This window comes from Melanerpes formicivorus, unplaced genomic scaffold, assembly GCF_026170545.1.
Source record: "Melanerpes formicivorus ecotype bairdi unplaced genomic scaffold, bMelFor1.0.p_v2 SCAF_59, whole genome shotgun sequence".
NCBI lineage: Eukaryota > Metazoa > Chordata > Aves > Piciformes > Picidae > Melanerpes > Melanerpes formicivorus.
Window position 1 is genome coordinate 4,081,014 of NW_027142411.1, and position 13,019 is coordinate 4,094,032.

Consider the following 13,019-nt stretch of genomic DNA (forward strand, 5'->3'; position numbering starts at 1 on the left):
ATCCTGAGAGCACATGGTGAGCTTGTCTGGGGGTTTGTGATGCACAGGGTCTGTGGAGGTGTTCTGTGTTGTAACTGAGCAGGGGAGAGCTGGGGCTCCACAGGGGCCTCCCATGAGCAGGGATGCTCCTGTGGCACAGCTGCTTGTAAGGTCATAGGTGCAGGCTAGGCAAAACTTTGTCACACAGGAGGGGAACTTCCCCAGCTTCTCCCCACACCTCTGTTCTAGAAGGTGCAAAGCAGCTGTGGTTTGGCCCTTCAGAATCCAGGCAGTGTGCTGCTCCTCTTTGTAGAGACAGGCTGTGTCTGAGAAGGGGAGGTGATGAGTGAGTACAGCCTGAGTTATGTGAAGGAATTGTGTTCTCAGGTGTGCCCACACTATGGGTAGTGGCTGCAGGGATAGTTCTGCATCCACCACGTCCTGAGCTGGGTCTTGTAAAGTTTCACTGCAGCCCTTTCTGTAGAACTCACCCAGAGTGACCAACCAGGTCCATCTGCCCTGCTGACAGAGGACAGGGCTGATCCCTTCTGCCTAGCAGCTGGCCACGACTGAGCTGCAGTCACCTTTTCTGTGCAGCAACAAAGAGGGAGGTGTGGTGCTGGGCACTGTGCAAAGGACACACAGACAGGGATGCACTGTGCAGATAATCCAACCTCTGAGCAAGCAGACTGAAACTCATGGAGAAGGGCTGGGGGTCAGGAGGGAGTGGACAGGCTCTGCTCAGCTGCACCCTGTAATAGGACAAGAGGCAGTGGATATAAACACAGGAGCATAGAAGGCTCCACCTCAACATGGGGAGGAACTTCTTCACTGTGAGGGTCACAGAGCCCTGGAACAGGCTGCCCAGAGAGGTTGTGGAGTTTCCTTCCCTGGAGACTTTCAGGACCCATCTGGATGTGTTCTGTGTGACCTGTGCTGGATTCTATGGTCCTGCTCTGGCAGGGGGGTGGACTCCACGATCTTTGAAGGTCCCTTCCAACCCCTGACATCCTGTGATCCTATGTGAGTCTCCTTTTATCGAAGCAAAGCAATATGCTGCAAATACAGAGACTGATTCTTTCAAGCTGCCAGAGATATTAGAGGAAGAGGAGATATTAGATGATCACACAGGCCACCAATTCCTCACACAGCCTGACAAACCAAAGCCCCACTGAGGAGCAGTCTCCCAGGCAGTTGTGACAGTGCTGGTTTAATCCCTTTTTCATGAGAGAAGAGTTCCTGTGGCAGCAGCTTACAAATGCAGGTGGGCAGGTTGCTCTAAATGAAACAAAGGCAGCCTGTGCTGAGGAGCTGCAGAAAAACAGCCCCCAGAATAAAGTGACACCATTTGGTACAGCTCCATCCACAGCTGGGGAAGCTACCCTCGCCCTTCTCCTACAGTCCTCGGTGGGCACGTTTGGGCAGGAGGAGAGCTTCTTGCTGTGGAGTGAAAGTCAGTGGGGAGAGCAACAAGGCAATGCTTTACCTTTCTTGTCTTTCATAACAATTTAGTTCGAGCAGGCTTTGGGAAAAAATCAGGCTTTTATTCCAAGCTCCAGAAGATCAATAGAGCAGTATGCATCTAGTGCTCGAGGGAAAAATTACCCCCAATTGTTTCATGATGGAAATGCCAAAGGCAGATGCTTTGGTTCAGTCTGTTACTTTGAAGGGACCTTGTAATCTTAATTCCAAGCTAAAGACTTGTGGCCTCGTATCAAAGGCAGGCTGCACACAGCTTGCAGTGATGGGATGCTGAGGATCAGTACTGACACATTTTAGCAGGGGCAGCTGGCTGATTGCTTTGCACTCACAGCTGGTTCTCCAATGTGTGGCATGCTTCCACTCCCACCCCTGCAAACCCCATCTATTGCTCTTGCCCAGCCCATCCTAGCCAAGAAGGTCACATTGTGTCTTGGCTGGCAATGTCCCAGCTCCCAAAACTCTGAGGGAATAATCATCAGGACACCAGACGAGGCTGAACCTAGAAACATTTCTGGTCCAACAATCAGGATTTCCTCTTCTTTCTGGACTTGTGGTGGCCTGCACGGTATGGGAGCCTGCTGGATAGTGAGGAAACCAGTTGAAAGCTGCACTGAACTCAGACATCCAGGTAAGGATTGGCTAAGGAGGGCCTATTGTGACCTTAGTCCCTCAGCATTAGAGCCTGTCCCCCAGTTTGTGGCATGATCCTGGCAGCTGAAGGTTTCTCAGTGTGGCACCGTGCTCTCGGTGTGGCAGCCCTGGATGATTTGTCTCTCACAAGCTACATTGTCTCAAAGCAGGAGGGAAGCTCAAGCACTGAGCAGCAGTCAGAGTGTTTAGCTCGTCTTCTGACACCCAGTCTTGGCTGGAGGGCAGAAGGGAAGGGTGATGCCCCCTGGCACATCTTGTCATCAGAGCCCCTTCCTTTGCCCCAGTTTGTATCTGGACTGCATCTCCCCTGCCAGCCTTGGGTTTTTATCCATTGTGCTGCAGAAATGGGGGAACATCTTGACCTGTATTCATAACAGTTATGTAATGTTCTTCTTATAAGAACAACCTAAACCAACTTCTTTTCAGCTCAAGATAGCAGAAGCTGCAAATGCACTCCCTGATGATGCTGAACTCTCAGATCCTGCCTGTCCCCAGCACAAACACAGGGACAAAGCAATAGGGAAGTGCTGGTACCAATTTGTCACTGCTGGTTTCTTGGCTAGGTGTAAAGTGACCAGTTGTTACAGAACCCTTTCTGTTCTTCTCTCCAAAGCCTTTTCTGTGAGGTGAATGAATGTCTGTAGGAGAGAACTTGAGTTGTTTGAAATCTTTACATAAGAAGAGCTTCATATACAGCTCAGTTACTTGTGGCTAACTGGTGCATAGCCTGAGAGGCAGGAGCTCCTACCAGGAGCAGAAGCACAAGGTGCATAGGAGCTGAGTGGAGTCACACAGCTGAAGCTCAGAGGTGAGGGAGGAACATCCTCCTAGGGCCCCTCAGGGACTGTCTGGAGCCGGATGTAGTTCAGAAAGACACTGGCTGGATTCAGAGCAGCACTGCAGGTGCTGCCCTGCTCTCAGTGCAAGGCACAAAGGCCAGGGGATGCTTGTGATCCAGAGCGTTTTTGCTTTGCTCTGTCTCATTCTGCAGGTCTGAATTTTCCCTGTTCAAGCAGCACATTGTTCTGCTCAGGTGGTGAGAGAGCGAGAGCCCTTGCCAGGCTCCTGGTGTGCTCACAGGCAGGCTTCAAGCAGCCTCTGGATGCAGGCTCTGGCCAGTGCAGAGTCCCATCGGACGCTGCAGTGCTGCATCCTTGCACGCCCAGGCTGCACAGGGGTGCTGGAGATGCCAGGAATGCAAAACCAGGCTTCAACAGCACGGAGAGAAGTGATCCTGCGAGACGAGTGGCAGTAACCCTCAGGCAAACCTTGTTCCAGAGGGAAGTACTCTCAGCCGGTCTCTGGGGTACCACGGTCTGCCCCTGCGCGATCTGGGCAGCAGTCGCAGGCAGGGCGGAGGGGATCAGCCTCATCCGTGTGCAGCAGGGCTGCCCCCAGCCTGCCGCTGGCGCTCCCGGCCGGACCTCCCCTCCCCTCCCCTCCCCAACAACGCCCTGATTCCACGCCTGGCCTCGCACCGCCTGGCCTCGCATCGCCTGCCCCCGGCTTCTCCTCCCCGGCGCTTCCGCTCTGCTGGCGCCGCCCCGGCCGCGCCGTGACGTGAGGCAGTGCAGCATGGCGGCGGCGGAGGGGTAAGCGGCGCTGCGGGCTGCTCCGCCCGGCCCCGCCAAGCCCGGCTCCTGCCGCGGGGGTCGGCAGAGGGGCACGGGCGGGTCGCGGCTGCCGGCGGTGGGCACGGGGCGGCGGGGGAGGCCCGGGCTGCAGGCGGGCTGGGGAGGGGTCCGGGCTGCCTGCGCCGCAGCAGAGGCTCCCTGGGCAGAGCAGGTGGCTGAGGATGAGCCAGCCGTGCGCCCAGGTGGCAAAGAGAGCCCCAGAGCCACGAAGCTGGGGCAGGGTCTGTAGAGCAGGGCTGGGGGAGCTGGGACTGGTTAGTTGGAGGAGGGGGGGAGACCTCCTGGTCCTCTGCAGATGCCTGAACGGGCAACGTAGAGAGGTTGGTGCGGGGATGGAGCAAGAGGGAACGGGCTCGGGCGGGGCATTAGGGAACGCGTTCTGCCTGCAGGGGTGGCCGGGGGCCGGGGCAGGCTGCGCGGGGCGCTGCTGGAGTCACCACGCCTGCAGGCGTTTCGAGGCCGCTTAGATGTGGTGCTGAGCGCTGTGGGTCGGCGGTGAACTTGGCAGAGTGGGGTTAATGGTTGGACCTGATGACTGAAGGGACTTTTCCAACCCGAATGACGCTGTGACCCGAGAGTGGGTCTGGCGTGGGGGTGGCAGGACAGCTGCACCCCTCTGCTGCACTGGGTTGGGGCTGTGGGGGGCTGTGGGTTGCACAGCAGGGCCTCACCCAGGGTTTGTGGCCGGATTCAGCCGTTCCCTGCGGTGCTCCAGGAGGGTGCTGGTCCTGGGTATCGAGAGGAGGGGGATGCTGCCCAGAGCTGCCGGACAGAGGTGGTGCAGGGCCTCGGCTCTGACTGTTTGCTGTTTGGATGGAGGCTGATCACCTACAAGGTTTTCTCCTGCCCCTGGTTTGCCCTAGCAGTGCCAGTCCTGCCCACCCCACTGGGCAAAGCTGGGCTGGCGGGTGGATGGGGCATCCAGCAGGGTGGCACTGCCAAGGTGCTGATTGTTTACAAGAGCACTGCGTTTGCTGTGAGGAAAACATCCAGGGTCCTCCTCGGGTAGAGGCTGGTGGTGTGGGCCTCTTGCACCGCCCACGTTTGGTGGTCTTAGGTTGGTGTTGGACTCAATGATCTCGAAGGTCCTTTCCAAGCAAAACAATGCTGTGATTCTGTGATGGGGAGGCAGGGTTCAAAGGGGGCTAGGCTGCAGGCTGGTGTGGGTGACTTGCTCCAAAGAGAGAGGGCCCAGTTCAGCAAACAGATGAAGGCTTTCTGAAGAGTAATTTCAGTGGTTCCTCATCTTCATCGATACCTGGGTCCTGTCTGCATCACCTCAGCAGAACAGGACAGGCAGCTCATCCATTCCCTTCTGAAGAAACAGAAGGACCAAAGGTTAACTGGAAAGTGGTGAGAAAACCACTTCTGCAGGCATGGCTGCCCCAGGATGGAAGCTGGTGCTGTGCTCCCATGCCTCACCGGTGTGCTGCAGCCTGCCATCATCTCCTGCCGTGGTGCTGGGCTAGCAGGGGTGTGTGAGAAGCAACACAGCCAAACACATCTGGATTTCGTGCACCATCAGCTGGACTCCTGGGCAGATAGTCTGAAAACTGGGTTAGCAAGAGCAGTCTTTCACCTCCTGAAATTACTTAGGCTGTTGCATCAGGTAGTTACAAACAAGTAAAACAGAACACTTTATTAGCTCTGTTGTGCTGTGTCTGCAGTAAGGACTGATGGGGTTTATGTTTTGATACTGATAAAGAGGTTCCTTTAGGCAGCTGTAAATCAAAGGTTGCCTCTCTGCCTGTGGAAACTGTATAATAATTAAGAGGTGGAGCTCTGCTTCTTTGAGGTTAAGGCCCTTGGTGCTTCATATCATATCATCTGAGCACTGTACCAATGTCACTGCTCCTTTCTGGCCTCTCCTTTGGAAGCATGTCTGATAGAAAACCTCCAGCCAGTCAGCCTCCAGGACACTGAGGTGGAGATCTGATTGCTGAAACAATATTCACCTGAACTACTGAAGCTGCAAAGCTCAGCTTTGCTGTGTTGAACGTTAAGAGAAGGGAATGTTCTTAGATTCTCCTCTCCTTATCTGGTATAAAGAGAAATAATTCTAGAAGCTGCTGTTGTGCTGCTGGTAGAGCTCCAGGAAGTGCAGGTAGGGCCCTGTGGCAAACGTGGCTGCCTCAGCAATGGAAACGCCTCAGATCACCTCAGAACCAGTTTGCTTTAAGAGACAGCTCTCTACTTTGTTCTCCTGGCTGTGGCTCTGCTGAATAAGCCTTTCAGAAGCTGCCTTGGCTGTCTCAGTGTCTGTGCTGCCTTAGGGACAGGTGGTGATGTGTAGCAGGAGGTCGCTGGTACCCAGGCCAGGTTCTCGTAGCCACCAGTGCAGGCACCTGCTGAAGCCGCTTCTGCGCACGCAGGAATAAAGAGATCAGAGCTAACCATCTGCAGATACTGTGTGAGTGTGGGACGTGTCCTGGCTCACCTCTATCCTGCAGCCCCTCTGTCAGCTGCTCAATGTTTCCCAGAAGCATTTGCTGAAATGGGCAACTCATTGGAACCTTTCACTTCTGTTTGCAGTACCTCAGAACCTGGTTTCTTCTCTGCTGCTTCCCTTGCCCAGGGAGGTGCTGGAGCCACCATCCCTGGAGGTGCTCAAGAAACCTGGGGCCGTGGCAGTTGGGGACGTGGCTTGGTGGCCATGGTGGTGTTGGGTTGCTGGTTGGACTGGGGGACCTTAGAGAGCTTTACCAGCCCAAACAGTTCTGTGATGCTCTGAACCTAGGCTGTGCCACAAGTGCCAGACATGCTGTGGGCCATAGCTGCAGCCAGCCCTGTCTCCTGTTGCCAGCTTGTTTGGTGCTGGTGTGAGCAGTGCTTGGCTGTCACCCGGGCACGATGCTGTATGTAGCATCTCCTCCCCTCGAGTGATGGGCATCTTGGTCACAGAGTTGAACCAAGCAGCCTTTTCTGTTCCACGCTAACAGTTGCTGTGTCACTGTCTCTGTCTTCCAGTAACTGTCAATTAACTCTTTCCTAGACCCTCCTTCTGGCTGGGCAAGGAGACGCTGAAGGTGCCCGTGGCACTCTTCGCCTTGAACAGGAGACGGCTGTGTGATCGCCTGCGGCACAACAGCGACGTCCAGAAGAATTCCCTGGTCCTGCTGCAGGGGGGAGAGGAGACCCAGAGATACTGCACAGACACTGGCATCGTCTTTCGCCAGGTGGGAGCTGAGCAGAGCAGCCAGGCAGATCAGGGGACTCCTCTGCTGCACATCTTCAGCCAGATTGAATTAGTCTCCTTTTGTCTCTCCTGAGCACCTTGCCTCGCTTGGGGCTTGCCCCTGCAGCTTAAGTTCCTCCCAGTACCTGGGTGTGCAGGCTCAGTGCCTGATGTCGAGCCCCCCCGCCTGTCCACGTTCAACTTGATGTTAGAGACAGCCATGGAGTATTTCTTAGTGTTTCCAGTTTTGTCTGTGACCCCCAGTTAGCTTTCTTCCTCTGGTGGAAGATGTTGCAGTAGAGCTGAACTGACTGCATTGCTATGAAAGTGTATTTCAGGTGCTGTAGATGGGGTGTACCTTACAGTGTCCAGCATGTGCCTTCTCAAATGAGACTCCCTTGAGCACCCAGGCCTCCTTCTGGCACAAAGAGGACTCAATGACTGGTGTCCTGTCAAGTGCAGGCTTAGTCTGGGGAGGTTGGTGTAACACAGCCCCAGACTTTGCACGGTCACCACAGTCCTTTGCTTTGTGCATGTAGTGGAGCTGGGCTGTGCCATGAGGAAAACAGTAGCTGCTAGTCTGGCTTGTGCATGTCTTATGTGCTGTCTTACATCTCTTGAGAGGAGATGCATCTTCCAGGCTGTCAGCACATGTCTCTGCTTACCAAAATTCATCTCTCTGTTGTTTGGGTGTTTGGTTTTTGCTTCCTTGTTCTTAAAGTAGCTCTTGGCTAAAGACTGTTCCTGGTTTTGCTTCCTCTTCTCTGGGAGTCTTCACTTCAGCTCTCTGCCATCACAGCCCAGTGAAGCTGCACTCTGCTTTGCCCAGTCTCCTGTGGCATGATTGTCTCCCTCTGATACTGCATTCCCTGATTCTGGATTGGAAGACTGTGTTTCACTGTGCTGAGCTGGCCTGTTGTGTTTCTGAGGGCAGCTGGTTAGTGTGATCCTTCCCAGCTGCCAGCAGAGGGATTTGTCTGATTGTAACCTAAACCTAACCAGTCTGCAAAGCTTTGCACCTACAGCACTTCCCCCACTCCAAAAGCCCAGAGCTGTTTCAGGTGTGTGCAGCAGGGGTGGGGTGCTCTGTGGTGTTTGTGGAGCTGACCCAGGGCTGTGTTTTGTCTGCACCTAGGAATCTTACTTCCACTGGACGTTTGGAGTCACTGAAGCAGGCTGCTTCGGAGCAGTGGATGTTGATACTGGAAGATCCATGCTCTTTGTTCCACAACTCCCTGAGAGCTATGCAGTCTGGATGGGAAAGTAAGAGACTTCTTTGTGTTCTGCTGGCTGTGGGTGCAACAACTGTCTGCAGAGCTGCACTGCTGCCTCCCTGCAGCCAGCCTGCACTGGAGGAGCCCTCGGTGTGAGCTGCAGGGCAGTGCCCCTGGAATGGTGCAACATGTGAGGTGATCCTTCAGAAGCAGCACTTGTGGCTCTCCTGCTGTCCATCAAAGGGCACTGAGCCATACAGGCTGGATCTGTTGTGGTAAGGCTGAACAAGTTCAAGAGCCAAGCAGTCTTTAGCAGCCTGCAGCCACCTTACCTGCTGAGGCTTTGCCAATGGCAGAAGGTACTTCAGGCCCTCTGATGCTCTTTGATATGAGCTGACAGGCTGGGGAGTGTGATTGGAATTCTCTCCTCTGGGTATGACAGAAACATCTCTCTTACTATCCACAGTGGTAGTAAATATTGCTGGGTGCCATAGCAGTGGAGGAGTTGATTTATTTCTGTGTTCACTTCTTGTCTCACTCTTAATTGTATTTACACCACCTAACTGTAAATCTCCTTGCCCCTGTTCTCCCAGAACGTTGGATTGCTTCTAACTGAGTGTTTGCAGCCCAGGTTGCTTTGCCTCTAATTGAAGCTATCACTTGTATTTTAGTGCTAATTTTGGGAAAGAGAAAGCAATTGCATCCAATCCCATATGCTGAGCTGGGACAGACCATATGGTGAGGCATGGCTGCTGTCTTCTCAGGGACTTCCTATGAACATCACTGTCCTAGACCTGCCTGGGAGCTGCAGTAGTTAGTGATGGCACAGAAATGGCTGAGTGCTGCTGTCTGAGGTATGGCAGCTGAGCTCTGCAGCTGCCTGGGGGGTGGCTTCTGTTTGACCCCCACTGTGTACACTCTAAAGTCTGTTCCCTGGTGGTGCTTGTTCTCGTTTACAGACAGAGGTTTCTCCTCCCCCTGAGCTCTGCTGGTTCCCATCAGCTGCTTCATGCCTGTGCTGGCAGTGCCTGATGTGGCAGGGCTGAGCCCCAGAGCTGAAACTCCACCATGGGGTTTTGCACCGCAGTGTTTGTCAGTGGGGACCTTTGGGCTGTGTGTGTGCTGCTCATTATTGATTCACTTACAGAGCTGCAAGCTGGTGGAGAGTGGTTTGTTGTCACTGTGTCCTCTTGCAGGGTAGAACAAATTGTCTTTGTCACGGCAGCCTTGTTTTCCAAGTGCTCCTCCTTCCCCTTCCTGCATGCCTCGCTTTGAATCTTTGTTCCCCCCCTGTCACCCGTGGCCATGCACTGTTCCTGCCTGTCAGGAGGATGGATGAGTAGCTCATTGGGGAGTCAGGAGCAGTTCTGCTTCATAAGCTGGCTGGCAGGGGGTACTGCAGACAGCTAGGGATCGTGTCCCTTCCCAGAAGACTCGCTTGTAAGTCAAAATGGGCACTGAAAGACAAGCACAAATAAGTTTGCTTCCCATCCAGTGCTGTTTACCTGCTGAGGCTTGCCTGGGGAGTGCTTGTTGCACCTGGAAGGCCCTGGCTGCCCGCTGCAGAGACGTTGAGGTAGTGCCAGAGAAGCATGGATCAGCTCAGTGCCTTCCCCAGCCTGCCCAGGGCTGGTGCTCTGCAGGGGTCTGCAGCTGCTCTTCTCCTTCACAGCACAGGACACAGCTGCTCTGCCTGCAGTGTGCATCGCTTCCTAGTCAGGGCAGATGTGGGAATGGCCATGTGAGGCCAGGCAGGGATTCCCCCAGTGAAGGCAGAAGGCCCTTTGCTGCTGCTGTGGCGTTTGTTGTGCTGTCACTTCCAAAGGACACACATAAAGTGGCTCTCAAAGTGCAGCTTAGGCAGCAGGGGCAGTGGCAGTCAGGTGCAACTGTTTGCCTTGCACTAATGCACCAGGCAGGGAGGCTCCTTGGCTCTTTCAAGTCTCAGTCTGAGCTTGGCCCAAAGCAGTCTGTGGAGCAGCTGCTTGGAGGTGAGCAGGCTGCTGGTTTACAGCTGAGCCCATCACCACTGTCACTGCTTTGGTCTTACCAGCTGCACTGGGCTTTGTGAGGAGGTTTGCATGCTGAGGTGCTGCCTGGGCTCTCTGGAACAGAAGAACATGGGGGTGGTGAATGCCAAGGAGCCAGTGCTGTGGAGCACCCGTGGTGAGGGGTGGCTTCCACCTCCTTGCCCGTCTTGTAGGCCTCCTTCCCGAGGGTGTGTGCTCCAAAGAGCTGCAAATAGCTGTGGCTGCCTTTCAGAAGTCCTTCAAGCCAAAACAATGCAGTTTTAATAGGGAGGAGAGATGGAATTTAACTCCCAGACTGTGAGGGCTCTACAGAAATCTCACAGCCCCTTCAGGTGGCAGTCACAGCATTGTGAGGGGGGTGGTAGGACTGCTGGTCCTACCTTGGGCCTTTGTGAAGGGATTGCAAGGACAGTTGCTCTGTTGTTGAGTTGTGAGTGTGGGCACCCCTCCAGTGTTGGCTAAGTCCATGTCTTAGCTGGCTGGGAAGATCTTTCCTGCTGCTTTGCTGTCTCTTGATGTGGCCCTGCCCCTCCCATAGATTGTAGAGCAGGATCAGACTCCCAGGGGACGGCTTGGGCACTCCTGAGGCACTCTTCTTTATCTCTTTATCAAGAGCTAAAGACCTGAATCTGGTAACATAAGGCAGTAAAGGCTCCAGAAGTGCAGCTGCTCTGAGTGCCCCTTGCCCTGGCCACGGCCTTCCCTAGCCTGGTGTGGTGCAGAGCTGGCACCCCCTTGCTGTTCCTGGGGAGGTGGTGTGGCTGTCTTGCACAGACTGCAGCCTCACTGATGAGGGCTGCACCTGCCACTTACCTCCTAATGATAACTGACAGCAGCAGGCAGGGAGCTGATGGAAGGCATTTACAAAGGTAAGGCAGTGTAGAGCAGCTGCTTGGTGTGCAGCAGCTGCCAGAGCAGCTTCACTGCCTGGCTGTGGGGAAAGTGTTCCTGGTGGAGGCAAGAGCTAAGCTGTGTGCAGCAGCTGCCTGCCTGCAGCATGGTGCCTGAGACTGGGCCCTGAGTCAGGCCAAGGCTTGGCTGCAGGGAGGTGAGGTCTGTGTGAGGTGAGACTGGGGCCAGCTCTTTGGCAGGGTGGGGAGGGGTGTGTGGGTGCTGTGGGGAGCAGGCTGAGTCCCCCTCAATGCTGCTGATCTCTAGAAGGGTCTCTGGTTGTCCTTGTGACATCCCCTGCTGCTTTTCCTTGTGACACTTCCTCTGCAGTGAAATCTGGTCAGTGTTTTCTGTTTCCATGGCTGTCAGTTTGCTTTCTTCCTGCCCTCTGTCCCTTCCCCCTACCCACAGCATCTTTACTTTGCTGGTTAAAACCCAGTGAATTGGTTGTTAATTACTTTAGGTCATCTTATCACTGTTTGGTACCAACTGCCATGTCTCTGCAGCTGAAGGCCAGCAGATGCCATCTGTGGATCTCATGGACCTGCTCAGTGCTGCTGCTGTTGCTGAAGAGCATCAGAGCTAATTTCAGTCTTCACAGGCTCCCACTAATCAAGACCTGAAGTGCATTGCTGTTTATCACTCCCAGTTGTGAGAGCATCAGTCTGAAGTGACACAGCACTTGCCAGGCTGCCAGCTGGAGGCTCTCCCAGCCCTTTCAGAGCTCACCTCTTCAGCTCTGTACTTATTTTTGTCCTCTGCTTTAGGCTTTCCAGGTTTTTGTGAGGATGGATCCTGGCCTTTGGGTCACACTGCAGTGTTGCTCTCCAAGCCAGCCTGGGCTGACCTGGGAGAGCCACAGTTCTGTGTCAGACCTTTCATGCAGATAGCACTTCTGCTGCTGCTTCACCCTTCAGCTGAGCCTTGCAAATGAAGCTGCCTGCTTTAGGCTGGCAAAGCCTCCCTCTGCACTTCCCCCTGCTGCTGCCTCCCCACCCTTCCAGTTCTCTGCACAGGGCATGGGTCCCTTGCCTGTCTCCCACTCCTTTCTTGCAGGGTTTTCTGTGGATACAGATGGCTTTACAGAGTGATTAGTGGTTGGCTTGCTCTGGCCACTTCACTGGTGTTCATCTGGCTCTGCTGGAATGCTTTGGCTTCTCAGCTGATCAGTCCAGTCATTGTCACAGTGTCCTAACTGCCCAGAAGCCTTTTGCTCTGCGCTCAGTGGGGACTGTTTCTTACAGGGAGTGTTTGTGTACATCTTGGCCTTGTAGCTGCTGGAGTTTCCTTGTGTTTCTTTTTGGGAATGTTCCAGAGCCTAGCAGTCGTTTCTGTCAGCACACTGCTCTGCAGAGCTCAGCAGCACACCTCTGGCTGGGTGCACAAGTGAGGGATTCAGTGTTAGAGGGCTTCTTGCTGTGTTTTTCCTCTGTGTTTTGGGTATGTTGAGCAATAGCTCCAGCACTAAGTGAATCTGCTTGACAGTGCTGCACCCGAGCTGTTCCACGAGGAGGTTCAGCCTGGCCTGCATGCATCTCATTCCTGCAGTGTCATGAGGCACATGGGTCACCCCAGCAGGCAGCTCCTAGTGTAGACTTCAATTAATGCAGGGGATCCAGCTCAGTGCCACCAGCTCCTTCTGAATTAGCAGAGCACCCAAGTCTTCTTTTGACCAGGTGTGCCCTGTGTTCAGCTGCTGCTGGCCAGGAGAGCTCTGCCCCTCCATGCTGCCTTCTGCTGTGCACCTGCCTGGGCTGAGGGCAGGGCTCTGCTGCAGAGCCTGCTGTAGTGCTTTGATCTGTGGGACATCAACACTCCCAAAGTCACAGCAGAGCATCTGCTGCTGGCACACTCTGTAGGTAGCTTTTTCAGCTGAGATCAGGAATTGAGAGCAGGGTTTGAGTGGGACACTTATTATGTAGTGCCCTAGCAGCTGTGCTTACCCTCTTAACCACTGCAGCTC

At 54.4% G+C, this 13,019-nt stretch overlaps 1 protein-coding gene across 1 annotated transcript in view; it reads left to right on the forward strand.

Moving 5' to 3' along the window:
• The first annotated feature begins 3,623 nt into the window (after positions 1-3,623).
• PEPD (peptidase D) overlaps positions 3,624-13,019 on the forward strand; it is an 81,567-nt gene continuing 72,171 nt past the window's right edge. Inside the window, exons 1-3 of the mRNA XM_068161681.1 lie at positions 3,624-3,704; positions 6,739-6,922; positions 8,057-8,184. Of these exons, the coding sequence (XP_068017782.1) occupies positions 3,688-3,704; positions 6,739-6,922; positions 8,057-8,184 (329 nt within the window). The 5' untranslated portion in view covers positions 3,624-3,687. The remainder of the gene's footprint in view (positions 3,705-6,738; positions 6,923-8,056; positions 8,185-13,019) is intronic.